The sequence below is a fragment of the Streptopelia decaocto genome (genome assembly GCF_964273445.1).
Source record: "Streptopelia decaocto genome assembly, chromosome: 3".
Taxonomy (NCBI): Eukaryota; Metazoa; Chordata; class Aves; order Columbiformes; family Columbidae; genus Streptopelia; species Streptopelia decaocto.
This window is the reverse complement of record NC_138656.1, coordinates 116,002,276-116,023,322: the sequence shown is the minus strand read 5'-3', so window position 1 is coordinate 116,023,322 and position 21,047 is coordinate 116,002,276. Positions and strand designations below refer to the sequence as shown.

Below are 21,047 nucleotides of genomic sequence, written 5' to 3'. Positions count from 1 at the left end.
GAACTAACACACTACGAGTGGTTCCTTTCAACCCACACTTAGTCTGAAGTTTCAAGTTTCCTCCTTCTGCTTCAGAAACACTAATGTGACTGAAGGCTTGACTAGCTTTCCCCCTAATTTTTCCCTTTCTGCTCTCCTCCTGCAGTCTAGAAGACTAGTGAGAATGGTTGTAAAGGGGAGGCTGAGTTCTGTACATGGATATTTTTTAAATAGGAAACACATGAAAAGTTTGAGAAATGCTGTCAGTTATGGCAAGAGTGGAAGAAAGTCTTCGGCATGAAAAACATAGGCACATTTTTTTTTTTTTCAGTAGGAAAAATGAAATACCACAAGAGGTCTGTGACAATCCTGTGGTTAAACAACAGGTTCCTTTAACAAAAACAAAACCAAAAACATTGATAGGCATGTTTAAAGTACTGAAGAAGGGAAACACATCATAAGCACATTCATGTCTTCAGCTGATTTTTAGATCCTGTTTCTTTAAAACCTCACTAAGGAAATTATAATAGTAAATTTAGTCTGATTCTTTTGCCTAAATTTAAGATTCTACAAGCACATGAGCTGTTCCAGGATATCTCAGCCACCCATAGAGGGTTGGCAGATATGACACAGGAACCAATGTTGTTACTGCTAAGCTCCATACTGTGGAATCACTGGAAGTGCTGTTCCACATGGAAGGACCCATACAGATACTTTGGAGAAAAACCATATCACAGCACATCCTCCATCACAAAGATAATCTCCTTGGCTGATATTAGTATGTTGCTATTTTAGTACTTCCTAGACAAGATTCAGGACCTAGTTACATTCAAATAAAAAAAGAAATATAACATGTTATTTCAATTTAGGAACCTGAAAGTTTCCATGCTCTGTCAACAAGCAGACCAGATCAGCAAAAGGTGATTGTTGACAAACATAATGCTCTCAGGAGAGGAGTAAGGCCAACTGCCAGCAACATGTTGAAGATGGTAAGTTGCATGCTACAAATCTATTTTTAACTAATAAAGGACCCTATGAGAGATATAGGACTGTAAGGTCACATTATTTTATTTAGCCACAAATTCACCATCCAGACCTTTCCTAAAGACTGAGTATGGCCAACACCAAGAGAAACATAAGGCTGAGCAGGTAGAAAAACAGTTCTGGAAAATTTGTGGTATATGAGCAATAATGCATCTTTCTTTTGGAGGAAAAAGAAAATGAAAAGGAGAAGCCACAACATTGTTCATTTCTTTCTGATGCATTCTTCATCAGTCTTCACACCTTCTATTCTCCTGGGTGCATAGTAACTTCATTCTTACATCCCCTACCCCCCAAAAAAAAGGGAAAGAAAAGGATTTTGTATTATTTTTTTCTGATTTGAAGTGTAATTTCCAAATGTTGTTCCTTCATGAGGAGTTATTAATTGCTGTGTGCCTGAAAGATTAATATTTTCTTCTTTCATTAAGGTATGGAATATTCCGGCTGCAGTGAATGCCCAGAAATGGGCCAATCAGTGTACTTTAAATCACAGTCCTCCTAACTTGCGGAAAACCAGTAAGAGAAGCATGAGTGCTATTTGAATAATGTCATACACGTTATTGATGTGAATAGTTTGAGGTTTGGATGTTTGTTTGTTAGTTTGTTTTTGAGATGCCATTTATATTCAATGTGATTTTGTTGGTGTAAGGGACAAAGGCAAAATTCTAGATATAAATCCGTCAAGTGAGAAAAGTTCAATTCCATTGTCATCCCAGTTGTATCAGTTTTACATTTGTATATCATATTTTCTTCAGTAGGTGAAAAAAAATCATAGTGAGAAAGCTTATTCTCTCCAAATATGTATCAGAACGAAAATAATTTAGATTCAGTTTAATGCAGAAACCAGCTTTTATGTGCTGGAGGAAGGAAGGGGCAAAGTGTGAAGGTCCAAAACTAGCTGGTGGTGCTAAGTGTAATTTCTAAGACAGGACTCCCAGTTTTAAAATCTTCTGGCAACTTGTAACCTATAACTATCTTGGAGGTTCATTTAAACACTTCCGTTTTTGTTAGTCACAGCTATAATGTGTTAACAATAGCCATGATCCATGCCCAGTGTGGTGTTGACTGACCTGTCTATAGTGTATGTAAGATGTGGACTGCCCTTCAGTTCCCATAATTTTTTCCTAAAAACCAAATCCTCTGGTTCTTACTAAGGCGAATCCTAAATGAGAACTAATAAATATACAGTAGGGTTGGACCTGAGTAAAAACAGTAGGTGAAGATGGTGTAGACACCTTTTTGTTTACCAGAACTAAGCTTTGAAAGCTTGGGATTTTTCCCAAGCTTACTGAGTTGTTAATTGAATAATGACTAGGCTGCTAATTTTCAAATAACAAAATTACAGTCATGAATCTGTGATGCACATTTGCAGGTGTATCTATAGACATGCAAAAGGTCTGTCAACAACCAAACTACCAGTCAAACAGGTTGGCCATGTTGCTAACTGGTCAAGTGACAACTTCAGAATTGACAAAGGGTGATGTCATCAAAATGGAAAAATATACCACCCTGCTGTCCCATCTGGGATGAGAATTTCTATGCAAATCATACCACTTTTTGCTGGTTTTTACTCACACATGTATCTTTTATGCATTTCTCAGTAACTTTCTCTTTTCAGATGTACAATGTGGTGAAAATATCTTCATGTCCACCGGCCCTTTCCCGTGGGCAAATGTTGTTCAGACCTGGTATGATGAGGAGAAAAATTTTGAATATGGAATTGGAGCAAAAAAAGAAGGTGCCGTGATTGGCCATTTCACTCAGGTAGATGCAACTTTTTAATATTTCAGGCTGAATTAAAAAAAAAAAACCAACAAAAAAAAATCTATATGTTAGCTAAGTAACTTATACCCTCTCATCCTTAAAGGGAATAAGTGCAATGGAAATACGACAGTTATTCTGACAAAACAAGACAAAAACTTTCAAAGTAACAGAATTAAAATGAAAATAATAGGCTAAGTGTATTTACAGAGTAAAGTGTAAAGATACTGATATTTCAAAACTTCAGGAAGAAACAAAGGGAAGAAACTTATTTGATTGCTTAACATCTGAAAATTGCTCAGACACTGGAAAAATAGGATTATTAATGTATCAGGAAGGAATTATAAATGGATTTGTTACAGTCTACAGAGTTCCATTGACTCAGAGATTTTCCATTTGAACAATGGCCTATGACAACCTCCTCTGTTCACCTGAACGAAACACAGGATACAAAATTTTACATCATGATTCCTACATCTTCTTCAACAGTTGTAATTTAATGAAAACTTATATCACTGAGACAATTTGACTCAAACCTTTCATATTTATACATGCTAAATTATTATCATTCTATCCTTAATGTTCTTTGGCCCTAGGGATAATAGGAAAGAAAAAAAAAGTTTTTCCAGAAAGGTGGAACATTCAACTATAAAGGGTAAATAAAATGACTTATCTTGGATGCAAATGTTTCTGTAATGCACATTGTATTTAAATTATTTTCAAATGTGTATTTTTCATTTCCCTATGATTATTATTCTTATACCTACAGGTGGTTTGGTGGGATTCTAAGGAAATTGGATGTGCTGTTGCTTACTGTCCCAACCAGCAATACAAATACTATTATGTCTGCCAGTACTGCCCCATGTACGTATTGATTTTTATTCTGGAACTTCTTATTACATTATCAAAATTAGTTGGGACATGGTGAAATTTGTAATAGGGCACATCACCCATAACTGAAGAACAGCTTTGCAGATTATGTTAAGAATATGAAAAGACAGAAACATACTCATTAAAAGAATTGTCAGACAAGCAAAATGTAAAACATAAAAGTGACACTGATTTTCAGATTAAATGTCATTTGCTTAAAAATCCTAATTTTCATAATAATAATTAACAAATAAATATTTTGCACATTCTACTTGAAATCTTGGTTCAGAAAGGTATATCAATATGCACAGTAGAGTCAAAACTATAATTAATACAAAGAAAAAATAGTGTGAAATTTAAGGCAGAATGATGATTTCATAAACTGCCTGAAATTAATTTTCACATTCACATTGCCATATATTGTGGTGGGTTGACCTTGGCTGACCACCAGTAGCCCACCAAGCTGCTCTATCACTCCCCCTCCTCAACAGGCCAGAAAAAATATGGAAAAATCTCATGGGTCATGAGAAGGACAGGGAAATCATCCACCAATTACTGTCACGAGCAAAACAGACTCAACTTGGGGAAATTAACTTAATTTATTGCCAGTCAAACAGCGTAGGATAATGAGGAATAGAAGCAAGTCTAAAAACACCTTCTGCCCACCCCTCCCTTCTTCCCAAGCTCAATTTCACTCATGAATTCTCTGCCTCCTCCCCCTGGGCGGCACAGAGTGACAGGGAATGGGGGGTTATGGTCAGTTCATCTCATGTTCATCTCATCATCAATTCATCTCCTGCACTAGTGTGGAGTCCCACCCATAGGAGACAATTGCTGATGAACTTCCATGTGGGTCCTTCCCACAGGCTGCAGTTCTTCACAAACTGTCCCAGGGTGGGTCCTTCTCAAGGGGTCTGGTCCTTCAGGAACATATTGCTCCAGCATGGCCTCTCCATAGGGTCACAGGTCCTGCCAGGAGCCTGATCCAGTGCAGTGTCTCCTCAGGGACACAGCCTTCTCGGGGCACATCCAGCTCTCTGGTGTGGAGTTCTCACTGGAGTCCTCACTGGAGTCCTCACTCTGCTCCATCATGGATCTCCATGGCTGCAGGGGGCCAGACACCCTTATCATGGGCTGCACCACGAGATAAACCCAACAAACACATAAAAATTCTTTGACATATAACCAAAGACTGAGTGTAGATGACTATATGTATGCATCCATATAATTAAGTTTTATCCTCAGATATGTTATAGTGACTTTATAGCATATGTTGGTAATGTTGATGTTTCAGGGGGAATCTACGAAGTTCAATGAAGACACCCTATAAAAAAGGAAAACCCTGTGGTGATTGTCCTCATGCTTGTGAAAATGGATTATGCAGTAAGTTTTAAACATTTTAATTGTGAGTTGGGTAAAATTGATACTTTAAAAAAATACCAATTAATTTATGTAAATGGCAAGGCTGTGAAATTATTTGTTCAAATACAGGACCAAAAGCGCTATTACAGGCCCACACTAGGTGCTTTACCTAGGTGGGACGACTTGTGGAGTGACACCAAAGAAGGAGTCTCTGAGAAAGGTGGGCAAATGTTAGACAGTGGGTGGCGTACAATGGGATGCAGATACTCTCCACTTCATGGATCAAGATATTCATATGGCCTAGATACCTTCATTAAAGATGGCAATGTCTGGGTCTCCATACGGAAGCTCTCATTAGTAGTTCCTAGTATAAGAAGATCCACTGACTGCAGGTGAGGTCAAAGATATGTTTATACCAATGGTAGCACAGAAATCTGAGCTCCATATTTCTAGCTGAAGATTATATGCTTTTCCATAGCCAGAAGAGACAAGTCTTGTCCTTGAATCTAGGACATGAGATGGATGGAAGGAAGGGAAATATTTACCTTTTTGTCTTCTTCCTCCTTTGAACAATGGAGGCTGATCTGGTAGCAGTAGCAACACAGTTGATAAGAGCAAGGAGAAAATCTGAGTTTTAAGAATTCTAACAGAAAATAAAAACATATGGGCTGACTCTCATAAAGTCAATCTTAACTTCAAGTCTAACTTCTGTTATGTAATTAACCTAATTCTCATAATAAGCTGTAGTATGAAGGAAGAAAGCTTCAAAACACCTTGCAATTTCAGTGAGAAACCTCCTTGAAAGAGCTACGAATTTTGTATGTGTGGTCAAAGGTTTTGGATGCTGCTGTGGAGTAAATGGCAACAAAGAGGAAAAAAATACAGAAAAAAAGAAATCTTGATTAAAAAATAGTGCCAAAAGGAAATGCTGCAGCTTCTCATCTATGATTAATTTTGTGTTTTGATTCATTTTCAGCCAAGCTTTGAAAGTTTGAAGATATTTATTCCAACTGTCTTGACAAATGCTCCTGGATTTACCCGTGGCTTCGTCAAGTTCACTGCCCTGCATCCTGACAATACAAAACTGAAATAAAATTACAGGCTCTACTTTCCCCTTCCTGGACATACATCTCCTTAGTGCCTCCTTCCATAAAAACAGATTTCACTCTGCCTCTCCTACATATACAGGAGGACTGACTTCAGTCCAGTAATTCAGATGACAAAAAGCTGTAGGAGGGTGTGTATATTCTATTCGTATAATCATCTAGAACGTACTGGAGAACTTAACTGAAATTTGGGGTTTGGGTACTAGATATAGTTAATGGTTAGTTTCTCACACCTTCCTTTTCCCAAAATGTTATTTAAGGAGCACTGTTAAAAGTTCTGTGGTTCCATATGTTTCATATGTTCTTAGTATAGATGGATGGTCCTTGGTCATGGAATTATTCTTAACTTGACCAACATTCACGTTATTGTATTGTTAAAAGAATGAGAAGATAAACAAGATTACCTGATATATGTACGTCTCAAAAGGAATTAGGAGAGCAGCACAGTTTGCAATAGAACTATTCTGGTTTAGAATCCGCACCTTTTGCTGATACATGTTCTATTGTGAAGTGCAAATTTGTATTTAAAGGTTAAAAAAAAAAAAAGCTTATTTCATTTAAATTAGTGATTCTGCTTATACTATAAGGTTACACTTAGCATACATACAGGTAACTAAACCTGTCCTCTAATGGAAAAGGACTGTATGAGAAAAGGGCTTAATTTACAAGAATAGATAGCCAAGGGGAATGGTCACTGCATTTGGAAACTTTGCTTTTAATAGCAAATTATTTCTTTAATATATGCTTTTGCTGTATCTGTCATTAAATTACTTATTCTTCATGAGCCAATTCATTGTAATTTCTGTTCCTTCTTATTACCATGAAATACATTTCACTTACTTAACTTCCACCAACTTTGTGACTTTATCAGCATTAGGTCTTGAAGGAAGCTTGATTCTTTATCAGCATAAGCAGAAACAGTTCATGTGAGAAAATGAAGGTTTCCTAGGCAAAAAAAAAAAAAAAAAAGTCAGGCAAATAAATTTTCTTCATACTGTCTTTCAGAAAGCATGACCATTAGCATAAAGAACATGCAATGCTCACTTCTATGACCTTTGGGAAGAAAATGTTCTTCCATGCAGTCAACAGTGGAATTAAAACTTATTTTAGTCTCACCTTACAATTTCACATTCCAGTCCTCATTTAGTAAGGAAGATGCTGTCATAATTAAAAATTCCAAGTCTCAGAGTCTTTGGCACAGAATAATTTTAACATATGCTTCTGACTCATCCATTTCGGTGGCAATTTCAACACACGTTTCTGACTCACTCATTTCAGTGGCATTTCTTCTAGTATAAAAGATGAACATTAAGTTAAAAGCCTGGTTTCACAATTCAAAGTGCTTATTATTTGTTTTGGGTTTTTCTTGTTCCCACTACCTTTTCCCTCTACGGTATACTGCCCTCTCATTTGGGTACATTTCTACCAGTAAATTAAGCAATGCCGGGTTGTAGATGTGAGCTCCGGAACATGACTTATTGAATTCTTAAATAGTTATCATGGATCCAAGTAAGAATGATGATAATGTAATAACTAATCCAGTGTTGTAATTAAGGAGATGGGTAGACTTGTCACAACCCACTCCTAAAACAGCCCATTTACTAAGAGTAACGTGTCAAGAAATCTATTCCCTTTCATCCTAACTCGTAACACAGAAGCTGATTTCTCGGTCACTCACACAAGGAAAAAAGTTGTGTAATGAGGTAAAAATTACCCCTCATATATCTCACCTGCAAGGACCCAGGGAACTAAAGGTCAATAAGCCTAATTTAGGTATCTGAGAAGATAATGGAACAAATTTTTTACCTGTCATTTTGTAATCAGTAGAGTATAAAACACCAGCATGGCTTCATCATGAACTGATCTTGCCAAAACAAACTCTCTTCTTCAGTGAGTACCTTGGATGAGTGGATGTCATTTTGGCTTGGGTAGTTTGTTTGACAAAGCCATAAAAGACATTTGCAAACTAGAGAGACGTGGTACAGATGAAACTAATAACATATGGCGTATACACACTGTTAAACACACAGATCACAGAATCATAGAATGGTTTGTGTTGGAAGGGACCTTCAAAGCTTATCCAGTCCAACCCCTGCCATGAGCAGGGACATCTTCACCCAGATCAGGTTGCTCAGAGCCCCATCCAGCCTGGCCTGGGATGTCACCAGGGATGGGATATCTAGATTCCTGATGCTCCTGAGTAACGGGCAGAGACAGAGACCTTTGGCAATGTGGTTAGATGTTTGTGCAGGCAGTACTCACATCCAGAGCTACTTTCACCATTCTCACATGTGATGTCCAAGAGCTTCCCCAGACACAGGTTGCAATCACAGTTGAAGACAGCTTTTGCCAGTGATATGGAAAGCCTTCACTGAATGCTTTTCTTGAGTAAAGGAGGGTCAGATCCACATCGTCATTTGCCACAAGCACATTTAGGGCACCTTCTTTGACAAAAACATGTTCTGTGTTCCCAGATTACATCCAATGAACATCAAGAGTCGATTATGCTCTAAGAAATCTGCCAGAATTTGAATTCATTATAGTTTAGTATAAAATAAATAACTGGTACTTAGGAGAGACAAGATCTGGAGAGAGTAATAACAATTAATAGACTGATGATGTTATAAACAACCTTTGGAGCAGGAAACCCAAGCTGTCCTGCACTGTGCTACGGAGACATTAATCTGTACCTCTTTGCTTCAAGGAATTTTACATTCTTTTTCTCTCCAAAGGGACATGCCTTTGATGGGCGGAGCAAAGAATGTTTTCCTCACATATCCCAAATAACATTTAACTTAGTGTTTATGGTACCTTCTACATAAATGTTGGCAATACTGCAGTCTGGCATTCTATTAGGTATCCTATTCCCCTGACACATTCTCTCACTACAAAGCAAACTGGTGAAAAGTAAACCTTCGCCAACACTTTTTTTTTCATTTAAGCATATTTTAGAAGACAGTTGGCTATGGTCACTGCTTTACGTGAGGTCCAGATCCTGGTGTTTCTATGGCATGAAAATTATTTAGTGACTGATTTTGGTACCGAACAGTCACGTTGCAACCAGACAGTGCTGGTAAAAGACTTAAAGACATTATAGGATATACTTCATAACGTATTGTGAGGCAGTGTGCTTTGTCCCAAATAGGTCCCTGTGGTCACTGGGGTCCCCACATCAGAGCATGCATTCCTCCTAGAACATTCTGTTCCTGGATCATTTCGCCTTTCAAGGTGAAACCCTTGAAACCCTTCCTACCTTTAGCAAGGATCCAGAGCTGACAAGGAGCTGCCATGGGAGGACCTGTGGAAAGGGGTCATTTCCCATTCCACCCCTAAACTGCAATAGTTCTCTCACTTGTACAATGATACAACAGGAACAACGAAACTTTATCATATGCAGAGTTCACCTAAGGCAGTATCTTGTCTGTCACCACTACAAAAATAATGTATTTTAATGGCAAGTAGAAAAATCCTGTGGCAGGCAGAACTGCGTGTGTTTTTTTTTTCCCCAGATCTGATATCCAACAGTCACGACATCCTTTTCGCGCTGAAACAGAAACTTGAATGCCATTTTGAAAATGTATCATCATTAGTCATGAAACTTCTGGATATTCCTAGAACTTATGCAGCCTTCTGAAAGCTGTAAGACAGATGTATTTAACACTCCTCACATGCTGTAGGCCTTGATTCACTTATTTCTCAGAATTTGAAGAAATGTTCTCGAAACCTGCAAAGCAAAAATATGCAGTAGACTTTTAAATGTGTGCCTAGAGCCTTGACTGATTTGACACTTTCACATGTTACAATGGTTTCAAGGGTGAGGATGGAAAAATGGTGAAGTCTTGTTATGTGTGGTGAGTTTGAAAAAATCCCTCCTGAAACTGTGGATTACCTCTCACTTAGACACTCTCCCAACTGCATAATGAAACAGCTATTTCCCAAAATTCAAGAAGAATGTTCTTTGTGAAAGGGAGTTGAAAGAAGCAAAGTGTGTGTGCATCTGAACAAAGTAACTGCAAGAAGGATCTCCAATTTTTAAATAACACCCTCACTGCAGAGCTAACTTTCCTTAAAGCAATAAAGGTTTTGCATTTGTTGGCATGTGGCAGGAAAATATTGTTTAATGATGCACCTGTGCATCCAATAGTTTTACAAGAGAAGTAAATTTTAGGTAAATGGCGATGCACTCCAAAAATTGGTGAGACCTATTATAACTTCCAAATTGTATATCATGTAATTAACAGTAGGAGAAAAATGACCTCGTGTTGCCTCTTTTCAAGACTATTTTCACATGAGTGGGCTTTTTATTTTTTAGTTCATTTTGCTTTCACATTTTTATTCATTTCTAAATAATATCCAAAGAGCAAACTCCACAATATTCTAAAATATAGAGCTGGCAATCAGACAATCATGCGGGCTAAATACAAGGATACCTTTGAGAGCAGGCATGACAAACCAACAAATCTCATAAATTAATCTAAAATGTTGAAATTTGACTTTGGTAATGTAATGTGAATTTCTTTCCATACTTTCTCGAGATTTGAAGAGGGAGCTGTATTTTTTTTAGTCTGCCTGTCAGTTTTCAGCAAAGCATTGCCTGGCATGTATCACTAAGGCAAAATGTACTTGCTGCAAGAGACATCAACATTAGATAATACAGTTAACAAATATTAATGTTTTAAAACATGCTGATGAAGATTAACATCCTGCATAGTATTTTCAATTCATCTATATTTCTTTTTTTCCTTTTTTACACTAAACATAAGTTATTAACAATTGAGTAAGCTAAGAAATGTATGCTCTGCAATCACTACCAACATCCTGCTATGGAAGCATACATTAATGCATTGGTACAAACATGGAAAATTCCATAGTATTCAAATCCTGTCTTGAAGAAAGTCCTAAGCAATAAATGGATGGACAGCTTGACTTTTTGAAATGCATGTCACAAGTAGCTTAAATTTCGTGGTAGATGAAACTTTCCATTCCTTATCTAAACCTAACTGGATGATAACTAAAAAGAGAGAGGCTACAACGACTGGAAGTGTACTACCATATTGAAGTTCCATTTAAGCTTTTCACACTTCTGATTTTGATTGTTGCATTAGACAAGTGCATTAAGTTTTAATGTATCTTTTCCTGCGTATTTGCAGAAGCACGTGCTTTTTGCTTAATCTTCTCTGACATAATTATATAAACTCAGAAAAATTAACTGGAATTGTAAGTTTACACAAGACTAATAAATATTTGGTTTGTTTTTCTTCATCCAGTTAATTCCTGATAGTGCCGGTTTGTCCTTCCATACTGTTTGTCTAACTTTTAAACTATCATATGTAAGATTGGTTTTATCAAACGGATTTCCTCTGAGGCTGAGTCATCATCTGCTACATACTATGCTATATCTAGTAGCAGACTGTTCACACTGTTCTGCATCAGCCAGGTTTTTATTCTGCTTTGCAAGAGTAAAGACATCACAAAAAATACAATGGACTTTAAAATGGCCTTAAAAGAACTGTGACTGTTGTACTTCAAATATTAATCATCTGAGCAGAAAGGTGCATTTTCTAGTTGTATGGAGAGAATCCTCGTTAATTTTCTCTGTAATAGCCATAGTTGCTGGACAGGTGAGAATGATAAATTTTAAAGGAAACAGAAATAATCTACAGAGTTTTACATATTTGTAGATTATCATTTTATCATTTTGAGACATAAAAGAAAATAACAGGTATATACACAGAAGATCCATGTTCTGGTCTTATCAGGGCTAGAGAACAGTTTGCCCAAGAAATGCTCCAGAACCTGATGTTTCACACCCTGAAATCCAGCTGTGGCACACACAATCCTCTTTTCAGCACCCAGGCTGCCCACACGCTGCCTTACACAAGAGGCAAAAGTCTCCAAATTAGATGCAAATTGCAATAAAACACCAAGCAAGGAGTGGCCTATTTCAGTTTAATAGGAAAAAAGGTTTTAATCCTCCTGCTCTTTCCTTGCTTTGGCATACATAAGGGTTACAGATTTCCCTTGGCATGACAGAGAGCTAGCAGAGGACCACACTTTTGGATTTAAGCAGATGTATTTCTCCCAGCGCTATCTGTAGGGATTCTTTAATCTGGGTCTCAACCTGTCCACAAATCAGCACTTGCTGTAATATGTTAAGAATAAACCTCTTACTTTTTCAACTTTAAATGGCACGGACTGTTCACTGCTGTAAGTATATTTATTACTCTGCCTATAATCTGTTTTCCTAAGGTTTTTATTTAGTAGTAGTATTATATCAAAACATTTCTGTCGATTTTCCATAACTTTTGCTGTTAATGCTGTTCTGGCTGTTTTGCAGGGAGACGTTTTTCAGGGAGCTGGTCTACAATAAAAAAAAATCATTTATCAAAAATCAGTGATTTTTAATCTGAGTAAGCTCCTCAGCACAACTCACCATAAGGTCCAACATCAAATCTTTTAGTTACAACTGGGAGGCTGCAAGTATCTTCTATTTATATGTATATTAAATTATAAATTCTAAATATATTTATATTTAATATATTTATATTAAACATAAATGCTTAGATGCATCAGTTCTGGAAGACGGTTGACAACTTTTAATGGAGAGGATCTCTTTCCCTACTCAACCTCTAGTTTTTTGAGAGCCATTTCTTATGATATCAAATAGTCACACAAAAAGGTGCTTCTCAATATGAATAAAGACCTGAGCAAATAAAGGTAGGGAAGCCTGTTGCAGAAGTCTTGCAACATCAAGTATTCTACAATAATTGCCATATTTGTGCTCTTATCCTGTAACAAACAGGAGGTAACAAAGCCCACGATGAAAAGGAGACCTATTACCTCTTTTTTTTCACTGGGAATGTGGAGAGAGAGCTGACACTCGAGGAGCCATAGTGGGCAGCTATTCACTGCCAGCTCTAGCTTATCCTGCCATAACCGGGTTCAGATTCCTACACTCTTAGGACTTAGACTTTTTTTATGTTAATTTTTGGGCCCTCTGCCTTTTTGACTTTTTTATATTTATGGTTTGTGCCGAAGACCTTTTTGTGTCAACCATGGTACGTTCTGGCTATCAATCATTAATTCCATTGATGAGGCCTTCTGTGACTGCTTTACAACACCAAAAATCATGAGCCATAGTTCATAAACATACAGGTTTATTTTAAAATCATGACTTTCAAAAAATAATACAGTCAAGGGTTTTTTTTTTTCCTCTCTGCTCTACCCTGGTCTTTCTCAAGGTTTTTCAGGATTTCATCAGAACTGCACAGGCTAGAAGTAGAACAAAAGTTATGGTTCCTTCTTAACCAAGTGACTATGTGGACGGAAGATCAGGAAAAGACACTAAATGTCTCTTAGTCATGTACTAAGGAGCACAAACGTGTAAGTGCAGGAGCTAAAAAAGTGTAATCCCTCACTCTCTGCTGTTGAAATCAAGCAAACATGCACTTTGAAAGGTTTAATTTCCCAGTGTTATTTTTTTTGGTGAGGCTTTTGTCCAAAAAGGTATGAAATGCAAGCTTTTCTGTTAGCTCCTTCCCAGGAGGCTGACTTTGGGAAACTTTTCTTCTGAGACTGACTAGTAGAAATTTGAACCCCTTGCCCAGCTTAGACTAGTAAGGTGTATGGTGTGACTGAAGGTCCTACCCTTCTGACTTGGAAAATCATATAAAAGAGATAACACTTTTAAAAAGCTGCATCTTACTCATTTTCACTTCATTAAATCAGTCTTCTTCCCTTTTGAGGTCAGCTAAGGTGAGGACATGCAGAGGAATGGACTTGCAGTGCCTGGTAATCTGTAATGTTAAGTATGGTTTGAAACCCAGTTCATCTACCACATGTTTTCTTTCAAGTTTTTCATTCTTTATAATTCATCAAACCATTGCAAGTGTGCAGAGAAGTAAACAAATTGTCCTGATCTAAAAAGGAAGTGAACATATTACTGCAATTTAGTTCAGCACCATTATCAGGCTTCCTGTGCACCACTGAAATAAATAAACAGAACCATATTCCTCATGATGATATGCCAGTGAAAACACTGTTTGTGTCCTAGTACTGTGATCTTTAACTGAACTAGTCACCCACTTAGGTTTATGAGTGGGAGACAGATAAAGCACTGGCAAAGTGTGTGGAATCCTATGCTTTTGCCTGCTGTGACACTGTGGCTCAGTTCCTTCTCTCCCTGCTTTCTTTTTGCCTCACAGTATCCCCTTTCCATGACATGCTCTCCAGAAAGAAGCTATAATCTCTGCATCGTACCCTTGTTGTTGTTAATTTAATGACTGAAGTCTCTGTGGCTCTTAGTATTTGCGTAGGTAAGGTTCTTAGGGACATGGTTTGGTGCTAGAGTTGGGTTATGGTTGGACTCGATGATCTCAAGAGTCTCTTCCAATCAAAATGATTCTATGATTCTATGATATTTTTGGAACTGATTTTATCCTGGCTGTAGCTCAGGTAATACCAGCAGCCTTCACAGCTCCATGGAGTGTAGCTGCTCTGCTATTTATCTCCTGACCTGCATGGGTTTCATAGCCTTTGCAAGAGGTCTTGTTTGCCCTCAGGACCAGGCACAGTCTCAGGGTGAAGGAGAGACTGTGCAGTTACACAACAGACACCAGTACCATTGGGCTGGCCAGCACTAACAAGGAGCTTCATTTCCTTAATCCACCCCTTCTTCTCCTTCCCCACCAAATCCACATCTAGATGCTATAAGCAGTAACTAAGATAGTTATAGTTGCCTTCAATTGAAAGTGTCCCAGTTCCTGATTGACCTTTGCCAAGATAAATGAGCACACTCACACAGCAGAAAACTACACCTCTAGTTAGTTTTCTCTTAGAGGGCTTCGCTCCTCTCCTATAATCACAGCATCAAAGCTAATAAAAAACAGGATCTTAAGTCCTGAGTTGCTAGTATTAAACACCCACATTCACACAAAGACAGAAAATTTCCTGAGGTGTGGGAAATGGCTATACAATAATTTGTTTCTAGTTTAAATGTGCCTTAAGATCTGCAGTGGCCACACACTAACAAAATGGAAAACAGGTCAAAAGAAGCACTCGTTAGATGAAACCCCTCTACAATGTTACTGCTAAGATTTTAGTGCCCGGGGGATACATTGCAGAGTCTGTCATGTATTTATCTCTCAGCTTATCAGAGGATTGTGTCAAAGAAAATGATCAGTAAAAGATAAGTTAGTTCAAGACTGACAAGACCATGTTGTTTAGGTTGCTTGAGCAGCAACACAGCAACATGTTAACCAGCATTGTTAGCAAAATTGTGAATAGGAATCGCATGCCTGATGGCACTTGTGAGGAGCAGCCGCCATCTAATGAGTGCCACGTGTCTTTGGTTAGTGCTGTGTACTGCCAGCTACATCTGGAAGGTGAAGATAAAAGATAAGGAATAATAAAACAGGATGTCATTAATCAGTTTCTACAAAAGTAACATATCAGTAGATAGCATTTAATAATACATTGCCCCAAGCAGCTTGATGTCTGAGCCTGATCTCATCTTCTGCATAAAGAATCTCCCTTGAGCCCAAGCTGTCTTTGTTGCCTTTATGAACTGCATCATCAGACCTGTTTTGCCGTGAGCAGGTGGTAGGAGGAGGTTCGTCCTACCAGGAAGTGATACGCAATTTTAAGTTTTTGCTCCATTTAAGAATCTCACAACAAATAACAGGCCATTAAAGTTAACCCATCACCTAATGAGGCATAATACTGGCAGCCAGTCCATCCATTACCAGTGAATAAGAAACAAGATTGCACAGGTTAGGCATGGAAAAGACCGGTCAAGAGGTTACACACAGCTCCTGGGTCAGCCAAAGCAAATGAGCTTGCCTGTTAAAACATCAGGAACATCAATACAGGGAGGTGAAATTCATCTTGAATTACTTTAGCCATCTACAGCCAATTCCATCATGCTGACAGCCTTTAACGTAGAGACAGGAGAGAACTTTGTAATTCTGTGGAACAATTCACAGGAAACTCAAAATCGTTTCTTAGAGACATTATGTCAGGACTGACGAGTACTCAACAGGATCTACAGAAAAATGAAGGGATAGTTTTAAGCAGCTCAAAGCAATTTCTATGAGTCTTCATCTTTGTAATCAGTGAAGTTGTTCGCTATTATATTGGTTTTAACTGGGATAGATTTAGTTTTCTTCATGGCAGCTCCTATGATGCTGGTTTCGATTTGTGACCAAAACAGTGTTGATAACACACTGGTGTTTTCGCTGTTGGTGAGCAGTGCTGACATAATGTCAAGATCTTCGCTGCTTCTCACGCTGCCCCACCAGTGAGTATGCTGGGGGTGCACAAGAAGCTCAAAGGGGACACAGCTGGGACAGCTGACCCCAGCAAACCAAAGGGATATCTCACACCACATGATGTTAAGCTCAGCAATAAAAGTTGTGGGAAAGAAGAAGGAATGGAGGAAGGTCTGGAGTGTCTTCCCAAGTAACTGTTAGGTGTGATGGAGCCCTGCTTTCCTTGAGATGGCTAAACACCTGCCTGCTGATGGGAAGTAGTGAACTAATTCCTTGTTTTGTTTTGTTCACACGTGCAGCTTTTGCTTTACCTGTTCAAGTCTCTTTATTTCAACCCATGAGTTTTCATGTTTTTACCCTTCTCAGTCTCCCCCCAATCCCATCGAGGGGGAGTTAGTGAGTGGATGCATGGGGCTTAGCTCCCTACTGGTGCTAAACCACAACAGCCATAAAAACTTTGCTATCTCTCATGATGTTCCTGGCCATCGTAGGAAGGTAAGAACTAGATAATCTTTAAAGGTGTCTTCCAATCCAAACCATTCCATGACTCTATGATATGTATTGTACTCAGATGAAGAGCAAATATTTTTCATGCCACTGCTTCCAGCAAGTGTGTCACATAAGTGCACCATGCAGGTGAACAAGTGTGTGAGCTCAATTCTGAGGAAGCAAGAGGCATCTTCCAAAAATAACAGTTGTGCAGTAAGACTGGATATTCCACATGTATGGAGTAAATATAACATGTGTAGTATTGTCCATTTTCATGAACAGACGTAGTGTGACTCTGCAGCTGGAAAACACATCAATGACTGCTCTTCACACTAAAAACAGACCTCAGATCTAGGGCAGGAATGGGTGACATGTACACACCAGAGCTCTGAAGGTAGTTGTGATTAGCTAGGCAGCTGAAGAAGTAGAGATGCAATTTTGCATTGCTTCTCACAGAGAAGCATATTTTAATCACTCCTGCAGACCATGCAGACACACTGTGAAACATGCTCCAGAGGTAACACACTAATAAGAAGATAAATCAACTGTGAGTAGCTTTTCCTCCTGGTGACTTTGTGTTTCTGATTCCAATAAACATGAACTATCTCAGATAGATCTTCCTTATATGCATCTGTTGCTGTCTAACACATTCCCTGTGAATTTTAGAGGATCCACACACACTGTTAGTCAGTCACCGATGGCATTCTGCAATGAAAAGAGTAAATTCTGTCTCCATTATGTGACCTGGATATAATCTTAACTTTAGATCTTTTCTAGATCTTCCTCCAGACCCTTTCAATCTATTCTTTTTCCCATGTTTATCTATATCGATAGGCTACAGAGAGCAGTATGCAGGCTTGAGCACTGACATATATTTTTCTGTACCTTTATAATCTTAGTCCCTGACACTATTTTGGCTTAGTCCAACTAGCATTACCCTCCAAATATGCCTTGATATGGCTGAGAGATTAATAAAGCCAAAGGTCCTTCATTACAGTAGTTTGGAAGAGGTCATAGTAGTTCTAGAGTCCAGCTGTCCTGACCAGAGCCAAACCAGTTGACCTCAGGGCCCAAAAGGTTATCCTAGACAAATTGTACTGTAGAGATAGCATTTTTATCCTTAGAGCTCCCTCTTACATCTCTTCCTGAAACAGCTGGTTTCCTCAACCTTGTCTTCAAAGAGATGTAGAATAGTTGATGACTTGAGCCATATGGTATTTTGTTTTAAGGTCTTGGCACAGACAAGGCAGTCATTTAACTTAGCTGCTTACCAAGCCTACCTCAGACACTTGCTGTAACAAGAGAAGATGAAGTACAGCCCTGAAGTGCCTCCATTACCTCTAAAGGCAGCATAAGGAAAGTTGCTCTGAAGAAGAGACCTAGCTCATGGAGCTTGTTAAGATGAATTCTGTCCCAGCAGTCCAGATCACACTCTTGCAGGGACAGATCTCCATCATCATCTGAAAGCTCAAGAGACTGTGTGGAAGCTAGTTATAGTGAGCCTAACTTTTATGACAGCAGGCTTGGCTGGGGTAGTGTTGGGAGGTGGGGGGTCTGCAGAGCATAAGGGTTCTGGCTGAAAATCCAGAGACTGAATAGTGGAGATGTTGGCAGATGGTTAAACATGGAGAGATTTTCTGCAGTGGGTTCAAAGAAGAAGTTTAAGCAACACATTAAGATACGTAGTTACAAAACACTCTAGAGAAGTGAAGTGACTGGTTCCATTAGATGAACAAGCTAGAGATTCCCCATATTCAAATCCTGAATCCATCTCCTCCTGAAGCAATGTTACAAATCCATAGGAGACCTTATACTCTTGATGTCCCTTTGATTACATTATGGACTACAGGTTTGGCCTAGAGCAGACAGTGGTTGACTCATTAGCTGGAGCACAGGAGGTAGCAGGGTGGAGAGACGTCATCACAGAATGATGTAGCCAAGGAAGTTATATTGTAATAAAGTGTGTTTGTAACTAAAAGCTTCCCAGCTTCTCTCTGTCATTTTCTCAGCTTTCGACGAGACCGGCGGGTCACAACCACTAAACATCTGTAGGTCCAGTAAAGGCTGGTGGTGTTGTAAGCACCTCTTCCAGAGCTATAAACAACTGGGAAAAGTTATGACAGAAAAACATGCAAACAGTGTCTATAGAAAAAAAAAAAAAAAAAAAAAAAAACAAAAAAAAAAAAAAACTGAGAGGAAAAAACTGTATTAAAAAAAAAAAAAGCATGCTTACATCTGTAAGCTCAGTCTGGCTCTCCCTTGTTGTCCCAACTGGGTTCAGGTTAACATAGATGCTTCTTTGGTGCAGAGATGAGACAAGTGTGACAGTCTGATTTCAAGCTGTTCCTTCTCACTGGCTTTACAGGAAGTGAAAAGTATTCACTTGTTTAGTTTAGGAGTTGCTGTCAGAATCTGACATTTTTAACATGGTCCCAGAACATGTAAATCATTTGGTGTATTATACTTCCAGTCTCTGCTGACTCTGTTCATCTATATTTTGGCAAAATTACCAGAAGACTTTATTTCCTCCTTAAACTGCCTTTGCCAATTACTTCAGTAACTAAAGAATGAGACTATCTTTAATAAATCCTTAGGAAGTAATTCAGGCTTGACAGAGCCTCTTAAGAATTGTGGTTTAGTCTCATCTGTATGGGTAGATAAAACAAACTTCTAATTTTTTGTAGCATTGTTCTTCAAAAAGCTATGGCTACCTCATGTGGAAAAGCTACACTTTCCCTTCTGTCACGTAAAACCAAACTACAAGGATTTTCTTCATCTAAGGATGTTACCTTAACTACCATAAAATCTTTCTTAAAATGGATTAAAAAGATAAAAAGGACTTTAAAAGCTTTGTAACACATGACTCTCAATAGGGAGAGAGTCCAGCTAAATGAAGAGGTTCTTCAGTCTCTACAGATCTGATATATTTAGAGTTTTATTGTATATTGATATACATTCTCAAGCATCAAAGCTACAAAAACAACCCAAGCAGCATCAACTCTCAAAGTGATTTAATTTTTATAACAACGTGTATTTCCACAAACTAAGATATAATTCATGGGGTTGGAATATTCCATAGAAAATGATGAAATCTGGTAGCAACCCTGGATGACACAAGTGGCCTCCTTCCTCCTCAGGAGGAAGACACAGATCCCCTCAATCACAGGTTAAACCGGGCCACATCCTTGCCATAGCAGACACTGTGTGTATTAACTGATTGTTTATTTTATGTGCATAAACGTGACACATTTGGCATGCCGAAGCCTTGCTGTGCATGATCAGTTGACAGTGGTGGGTGCCAGATGATGCAAAGTGTTGACAGATGTGAGACGAGGTGAATCAGATCCTGCATTTTTTTGCTTGCCATGTCACAAATAGAATTGTACTGTACACACCACGCTATGCAAACCCGCTGATGCTGTCCATAAACTTGCGTTCATCAAAAATATAGGAGTGCCCTCTGGTGGAAAACCGTATATCTGAAGCTGAAAATTCAGTGTCACTAAAAATTTCCTTTTCTTCAGCTGTAGATACATGCAATTTGTGCTGGTAAACTGAAGGAAACTGCAGGTCCCAGATCAGTTCTTAGTTATCTCACTGTATGTTTTCACCTGGAAATAAAAGAGTTTACTGAAACATTGTCTGTGGTTAGACAACCTGGAGGATTTTTTAATTCTTAAAAAAACAGTTGGTTTAGATTTCACCTTCTTTCCTACTTTAAAAAAACCTTCAGACACAGCTCATCTTGGTGTACTAGAAATTGATGCTCCATCTCCTGAAACTTCAAAATACTATCTGCTTAACTGTTACCAAGTGTTAACACATTTTATGTTGAATGTATAATCTTGGTGGGATTGTACCATATGGAGCTATGTTTTAGATGACTAAACTTTATCAATGGGTATGGGAGAGCTGGGGACTACCAAAAGAGCATCCTTTACTGTCAATATACCACAAAAACTAATCTTGTAGGTAGTGGTGTAAAGTCTCCATGTTTTGGACTTCGGTGAACATCCTGTGCAAGCATGTCTATTGTCATAAGGGGTGTTTAGACCTAAATACATAATTTACAAACCTCTATGTCAGGGTAGAAGAGTCTCGCCTACTGGTGGTTTTTGAACAGGGGACACTCTTTGTCTGTTTAATGACACTAAACACTATATCAAAGCCC

General features: G+C 38.4%; 1 protein-coding gene across 1 annotated transcript in view; it reads left to right on the top strand.

Moving 5' to 3' along the window:
• The window catches only part of LOC309438077 (uncharacterized protein), a gene marked incomplete at its 3' end in the record, with an annotated part of 52,175 nt that overhangs the window by 3,475 nt on the left and 27,653 nt on the right, over window positions 1–21,047 (top strand). Inside the window, exons 3-8 of the mRNA XM_082048984.1 lie at window positions 849–968; window positions 1,449–1,536; window positions 2,639–2,784; window positions 5,143–5,405; window positions 15,345–15,468; window positions 16,754–16,882. Of these exons, the coding sequence (XP_081905110.1) occupies window positions 849–968; window positions 1,449–1,536; window positions 2,639–2,784; window positions 5,143–5,405; window positions 15,345–15,468; window positions 16,754–16,882 (870 nt within the window). The remainder of the gene's footprint in view (window positions 1–848; window positions 969–1,448; window positions 1,537–2,638; window positions 2,785–5,142; window positions 5,406–15,344; window positions 15,469–16,753; window positions 16,883–21,047) is intronic.